This window comes from Cynocephalus volans, chromosome 2 (genome assembly GCF_027409185.1).
Source record: "Cynocephalus volans isolate mCynVol1 chromosome 2, mCynVol1.pri, whole genome shotgun sequence".
NCBI lineage: Eukaryota > Metazoa > Chordata > Mammalia > Dermoptera > Cynocephalidae > Cynocephalus > Cynocephalus volans.
Window position 1 is genome coordinate 65,199,898 of NC_084461.1, and position 7,913 is coordinate 65,207,810.

The following is a 7,913-nucleotide window of genomic DNA, read 5'->3' on the forward strand; positions in this document are numbered from 1 at the left end:
ACAATATTATGCATGTTAGTAGGGAAGTAAGAATAACATAACTTTAAAGAGGTTTCCTCAGTAACAAAAACTTCAGATTAAATTCTTACCTTACCCTCCACTTAAAACAGCACATTTCTGGTAGGCACCTGATATTTAAACATTTAACGTATTTGTTTTTCAAATCAGGTTCACCTTAACTTACAGTTATAACTCCCACCCAAATTTTAAAGTCATATATTTCTCAGAATTCAAAAAACAAACAAACAAATATAATCCTCAGATTGCCAGATATAACACCCTGACTTTGGGTAAAAAAGACTTCAGATACATGTTTCCTCAATGCAGAGGTCAATTTCAATTTCTATTTAATGTTACTAATGATCAGAGTTTTGAAATTTTTAGGAAAGATGTATTAATTTTAAAGTTGTTTGTTTTTAATATAAAATTCCCTAAAAACTCTTTCCAAACAGTAGTCAATTAGACAACTAGAATCTCTTACCTGTAGTCATCTAACTGTACCAGAAATCGTACAATGTCATGATGAGCTTTGAGTACAAGCAGTTCAGTGTAGGGGTTCTGGGTTTGTTCTTCGCCTATTGTCTGTAAGGGAGATTTCTTACATTGGAAAAAAACAAGCAAAAAAAAGAACAGAGAAAAAGATAAAATGATTTATGACAAAAGACCATAGTGGAATATAACTGCATGGTATACATCTAAAAATACAAGATTTAAAAAGCCCTAAGGTATCATGTTCTCATACTAAGTATTATTTCCCCTAATATCAACTTAATAACTGCCAATTCCACATAAAACACTTCCCTTACCACAAATTCATACCCATAAACTTTAGTAATTTCAAGTCACAAAAGGGTGGAAAATTGTGTGTCAATAAACCTCACTTAAAAAGTTATTGGGCCAATTCAACTCAGTATTTCAGAATGTTTCTCAATTGAAACTTGGCAGGAACAAAACTGCAAGTCAAAGGGGTAAAATACAGACTAAAACAGTGCTTAGCACTGAATACATGTTTATTGAATGAATGAAAGACAGAATGAAATCATTTAGACTCAATGAATTCAACTCTGGACAATATATTGATAAAGCTAGTTGCTAACAATTACAGAGGACTGTATTATGTGGCAGGCTATATGCCAGAGACTGTGTTAAGTACTTATGCCATGTAACTTAACTTAATACTTCTGTAAAACAGGTCTCATTAACCCCGTTTTGGAGTCAAACCCAGTACTATTTCATAATCAAACCTTTGTTCTTAACCTCTAAACCAGGGTTTCTCAAACTTGACACTACTGACATTTTGGACCAGATAATTTTTTGTCCTGTGCATTGTAAGATATTTAGTAGCATTCCAAGTCCTACAGGCTAGATGCCAATAGGAACGTCCCCCTATCCCAACTCCCTCCCCCCAAGTTGTGATAATCAAAAATGTGTCCAGACATTGCCAACGTTCCCTGCTGGACAAAATCAGCGCAGTTGAGAACCACTGCTTAAACTAAAAGCCTGGATACAAAGTTCTTGCATAAACTGGGGAAAACCATAGGTTCTTATAATGTACAAATTTACAGTAGTTATACAGCTGAAGTACTTTTATATGAAGAAATGTATAAATTAACATGCATAAATCTTTTCCAAAAAAATCCACCCCAAAGCAGTAATTTTGTATTTATCCCATCTCCCTTCTAGCAGAGGTTCTGATGAGAAAAACAAAAGTGAGAAATCTGAAAACTGTATAAACTGCTTCATCCCAAATGAAAGCTTGCCAAGAATGGCAGAAGTGGTGGATCAAATTATACAATTAATCAAATAATCGTTTTAATACAAAATTGTCATATACATCATACAAGTATATGGCTATTCTATGATCCACAATTCTTCCATAATCTGAGGATTTCAGGTCAGTAAGGAATTTTTTTAAATAGACAATAAACCTCAACTGCAAAGAGGAAGTTAAAACTGAGAAGTAGGGTGCTTACTCACAATAATCCAAATTTTTACTTTTAACAGTCAAAACAAATACTTCCTATAAGAAACAAAATGGAATTCAACACAAATTCTGTTCTTGCGTGTCATATAAATTCCAGACCTCAACATTTTTAAGGCTGCAAAATTATTTTATTCACATTTCAAATGTAAATCTCATTAAACGGTCTGTTCAGACCCACAAAGAAAGTGTGACTATGCAGCCAAAAACAGCAGTTAATTAGAAAATCATTTTCTTGAATTTGAAGCAAATTATTTTTTAAACATCAGTATGTCCCTTTTTTTGGTTCTTGGATAAATAATCAATTTAATTCTCTATTCCCTGAGCAAGTGTCAGCTGATGTTGGGAAGGGGTACCAATTCAAATAAACCAGAAGTGGAAAGTGGCAGTTACCACTTGTTCGTTTCTAGCTACGTCGGATACCTTTTTAAATTGAAATGAGGCTGGTTTAAGTAGCCAGAAGACCTGAGTGGACCGATGACTAGCTGAGCTCTGCTTGCATTTCCCCACCTGCTGACACAGGGCGATGTAACTCACAGCGCCCGCAGGCGGGACCGAGGCGTCTGGAGAAGCTCCAGAAAGCGGCCCTCTCGCATCGTCGCCTCTGGCGGCCGCGAGACAGCGCAGCGCGTGCTCGCTGCAGGCCCCGCCTCTGCCTGGGCCCCGCCGCCGGGACCCCGTGAGCCGGCTCAGGCCGAAGGCGCCGCCCGGGCAAGCTCGGCCTCTGCGGCTGCAGGGAATGTCCGCCCGGGTTTACCTCGGCCAGTCCCGGAGGTTCTCGGCCTCCCCCGATCAGCCATCGCAACATCCGGGCAGCAGCGGCGTCTGGGCGGGTCCAGGCCCCAGTCAGGCCGAGCTCCACTCGGGCTCGGCCTCCTCCTGACGCTTGGGCAATACCGCGATGGAGACGCTTGTACTTGCCGCCCGAGGTTTGACCACGGGGCATAGGAGTGCAGAGCACAGACTAAAGAAGAGGGAAGATTTTTGTCCCCTAAGCGCTCTCGTATCACCCACTGAGGCTTAGTTTGGGCAGCCGTCCAGGGAAACACAGCGGCGGCGATTCCTAGGCGCGCACAGCTCCGACTGAGCACGCGCGGGGGCGCCGCCCGGTAGCGCCCGGAGCTTGGGTCACTCGAGCGGCCCCTGGTGGACACACGCGGCGCAGCTACCGGAACTCGACGAGCCAGCGCGCACCTGGAACGGTGCGCTCGCGGTTAGATGGCGTTAGTATCCTTCCCTCGGCTGGCGACCAGGAGACCTCCCCTGTTTTCCCAAGAGCTGGCTGGTGAAGGTGCAACAGTAGAAATGTGCATCCGAACGAATCCAGTGACACGTGTGCACACCAGCATAAATCAGACCAATATTTACTGTGTGCTATAGTACAGGTACTGTACTAAGGCTTTACGTAAATCCTCATAGTAACCCTACAGCCCTTGTTTTGTAGATCAAGAAACTGAAGCTCTGAACGATTAGGTCATTTGCCTAAGGATAACAGCTGCGAAGTGGCTGCATTGGGATTGGAACCAGTCTCCAAGCTCCAAAACTAGTGTTTTTGACTATATGCTGTACAGTCTAATATAAAATCTCCCTGAAGGCACTTTCTATACTTTATTTTGATTACTAAATTTTCTTAGGTAGTCAAAGGGCTGTGGTTCTCTACCCTAACCGCATATCAGAATTACCTAAGTAGCTTTTGAAAAATGTAGATTTCTTGCTTCTACCCCAGACTTATTAAAACAATGTATGTGGTTGGAATGTAGGAATCAGGGTTTGGCGACATTCCTCAGATGATTTTAAGTAGCAAAGTTTGAGAATCATTGGTCTAGGGACTACTTATTCATACTAATATGTTCGTAACAGTTCATCCATATATTTGTATATGTATTTATTAAGGTCAAATGAGGTTCCTAAGCAGTAAATTCTTGCAGAGAACCTACAGCAAATGTCCCAGTCAATACATTAATTCAACAAACATGTATTGGCCATAGATGCACTACAGATGCAAAAAGGAATATAAAATCTCTGCTCTCTAGAGACAAGGAAAAATGTCCTAGGCACCAGTAAGAGGGGGCCATACATCCTACTTTAAGTTATATTAGTGTGGGCAGCTGCCCAACCTAACCACCAGTCCCCAAAGAACTGGGATCTTCTGCAATTCATCTTTGTATTTATGTCCAGTGCACTTGGCAAGGAAACATTTTCAAGGAGTAGGAGCAGGTTGCCTTTTATGTGCTAGCCTGAAATTTCAGTCTACATGCAGTTGAAAACAGACCAAAATAGAGACTAGCCCCTGCAAAAAGGCAACTTATCTGTAGTGAAACAAATCCCAGGAACACCAGGATTTCAGTTTTGGAATGAATATCTTCAATGAGGCAACATTGTTGTGCAGAGATCCTAAATTTTATGCTTCTGATTTTCCACGTTCTTTGGGAGTCTGCCCAGTGTCATGTTACTCTGATCTAAGGAACACTCTGCTGGTCCTTTAAAGATCTGATTCAGGGGTGAACACTTCCCTTCTTGGTTCCTCTCAGGAGAGCTAAAAAAAGAACTTTATAAAAGAATATACTAGAGTGATGTAAGGGAAGTTGGAGGATTAGGAAGTGCCAGAGATGAATTCCACCTAGGGAACAATTATACTGGCAGAAACTGTCCGAAGTAACAATTTTGGAGCGCTGAAGTCCATTTAAAAGCTTGCAGATTCCAGGAGAAATCTTAGCTAGCACCAAGGCTGGCCATCGTTATTTTAACCCCACTGGCTAAAGCATCTTCCTGGGGATTTAAAACAACAGCACATGTTTAGTGTTTTTTCTGCCCTTTCTCCTTGTCAGGAACCAGACATTTAAGTATTAGGACATTCAAAAGCAACCATGTATATGGGAAAATTCAGAAAGTCACCACATACCCAAGGAAAGTCGCAGGCTCAGAAGAGACCCAAGAAGACCTTAACATTCCTCCTAAGGCTAATCCCTGGCACAAAGACAACCTTAAACAATTCAAAAATAAATAAATAAAATAGAGTTATCACACTATAAGATTCAAATGTCCAATTTCCAACTAAAAAGTCACAAGCTGTATAAGGAAAAAAGAAGGTATGGCCCATTAAAAGGAACAAATTTAATCAACAGAAACTGTCCCTGAAGAAGCCCAACATTAGACTGTCTAGACAAAGGCTTTAAAACAACTGTCTTTAAAATGCTCAGAGCTAAAGGAAAACATGGGCAAGATAGAAAAACAATGCATGAACACAATGAGAGTATCAATAAAAAGACAAATTATAAAAAGGAACCAAAGGAAATTCTGGAGCTGAAAAATACAGTGACTGAAATGAAAAATTCACCAGAAGAGTTCAAGAGCAGATCTAAGTAGACAGTAAAAAGAAACAGTGAAGATAACACAATGGAAGATAGGACCATTGAAATGATAAAGTTTCAGGAAATAGAAGAAAAAAAATGAAGAAAAATTAACAGAGACTAAGGGACCTGTGGAACACCATCAAGTAAATTAACATATGGTGGGAATCTCAGAAAAAGAAGATAAAGGGGCAGAAATAATATCTGAAGAAATAATGACTGAAAATTAGCAAATTTAATGAAAGATATTAATTCTACAAATCCAGAAGTTCAATGAAGACCAAGTAGAATAAACTTAAAGACACCATACTGAAATACATCATAATCAAACTGTTGGAAGACAAAGAAAAAGGGAGAATCTTGAAAGCAGCAAGAGAGAAGCAATTCATCACTTACAAGGGATCCTCAATAAGATTATCAACTGCATTCTCATCAGAAACCTTGTAGGCCAGAAGGCAGTGGGTTGGTATATTTAAAGTGCTTAAAGGAAACTAAAAAAAAATACTGTCAACCAACAGTTCTGTGTCCAGCAACACTGCCCTTTAAAAATAAAGGAGAATTAAGATATTCTCGGATAAGCAAAAATTGAAGGAGTTTATTATCACTAGACTTGCCTTGTGGTAGAAATACTAAAGGAAGTCCTTCAGCATTTAGAAATGCTAAAGGGAGTCCTTAAGTTGAGATGAAAGGATGCTTGACAGTAACTTAAAACCTCATGAAGAAATAAAGATCTCTGGTAAAGGTAAATACATGTGCAATTACAGAAGATAGTATTATTATAATTTTGGTTTATACCACTTTTTATTTTTACAAGATTTAAAAGACAAACAATTTTTTTAAAAATTATTAATTTATATTATTGGGCACACAATGTATAAAGATGTAATTTGTGACATCGATAGAAAGGGTGGAAAGGAGGTGCACAGGAGCAGAGTTTTTGTATGTTATTGAAGTTAAGTTGGTATAAATTCAAATTATATTGTTATAACTTTGGGATGTTAAATGTAATCCTCATGGCAACCACAAAAAATATCTGTAGAATGTACTAAAAAGGAAATTAGTAGGGAATCAAAACATTCTCTACAAAAATAAACACAACACAAAAGAAGGCAGTAATGAAGAAAATGAGAGACAAAAAACCTATAAGTCATGTAGAAAACAAATAGCAAAATGGCAGAAGTAAGTTCCTCCTTATCAGTAATTATCTTAAATGTAAATGGATTTGACTTTCCATACAAAAGACAGACTATTAAAACAAAAAATGGAAAAACCATTATCCTAGATCAGTTGGTTAGAGTGCAGCCTTATAACATCAAGGCCACGGTTTGGATCCCCATATCAGCCAGCCAGCAAACAAAAACCAAAGCAAAAAAACCCCAAAAAACCCCATGATCCAATTATATGCTGCCTACAGGATATTCACTTTAGATCCAAAGACACAAATAGATCAAAAGTGAAAGGATGGAAAAAGATATTCCATGCAAATAGTAACCAAAAGAGAGCTAAAGTAGCTATACTAGTATCAGAAAAAAGACTAAATCAAAAAGTTTACAAGACAAAGAAGGACATTATATTATATATTAATAAAAGGTTCAGTATAGCAAGGAGATATAACAATTACAAATATGTACACACCTAATAACAGATCAAAATTTATGAAGCAAAAATTGACAGAATTGAAGGGAGAAATAGTTCTACAATAATAGTTGCAGACTTCAATAGCCCATGCTCAATAGACAGAAGTAAGAAAATAAAGGACTTTAACAACACAATAAACCAACTAGATCTAACAGACATATACAAAATGTTCTACCCAACAACAATAGAATACCCATGCTTCTCAAGCAGGCATAGGACATTCTCTTAGACAGATCATATGTTAAGCCACAAAACAGGTCTTAATAGATTTTAAAAGAGATATCATACAAAGTATCTTCTCTGACCACAACAGAATGAAGTTAGAAATCAATGACAGAAGTAAAACTGAAAATTCAGAAATATGCTTAAATTAAACAAAACAAACCACCAATGGGTCAAAGAAGAAAACACGAGAAATTATTAAATACCTAGAGACAAATGAAAACACAACATGCCAAAATTTATGGGATGCAGTAAAAGCAGTGCTCAAAGGGAAATTTATATCTATAAATGCCTACATCAAAAAAGAAGATCTGGAGCTTCCAGATAGCTGAACACATGGAGTTTCCTGGAGGTGGCATGGAAGCTCCATGCCCCTTCCCTTAAACCTCGTCCTATGCATTTCTTCCTCTGTATCGTTTGTAATATCCTTTATAATAAGCTGGTAAACATGACACTTACGATTTGCCCAGTACACTGGATTTCAAACTGATATACATGTCTTACAAAGTGTACAATGACTTTTGAAGAGGTTCTGACTCCTCAGGAGCAAAAGAATCACATGAAGGAGGAGGAAGTTACAGGATTTGGGTATCCACATTTCTGGGGGCACATTTGATTCAAGACTGAGATTTCTGGGTAGAAATTGAGAGCAGATCCAGAAGACACACAAAGACAGAGCATCCCAGTTACCAGCTATTTTCTGAGAACAGAAGATGATCCAG

The 7,913-nt window shown here is 38.3% G+C and overlaps 1 protein-coding gene across 2 annotated transcripts in view; it reads right to left on the bottom strand.

The window, feature by feature from the left end:
* The window catches only part of WDR41 (WD repeat domain 41), a 41,735-nt gene extending 38,695 nt beyond the window's left edge, over nucleotides 1–3,040 (bottom strand). The window contains exons 1-2 of one of the 2 annotated variants that reach the window (XM_063087925.1): nucleotides 2,739–3,040; nucleotides 482–582 (exon numbers count right to left, since the gene is read on the bottom strand). In XM_063087925.1, the coding sequence (XP_062943995.1) occupies nucleotides 482–582; nucleotides 2,739–2,927 (290 nt within the window). In that variant the 5' untranslated portion in view covers nucleotides 2,928–3,040. Of the gene's footprint in view, nucleotides 1–481; nucleotides 598–2,738 lie in introns of both variants that reach the window. The other variant, XM_063087923.1, reaches the window with a different exon arrangement.
* Nucleotides 3,041–7,913: the final 4,873 nt, after the last annotated feature.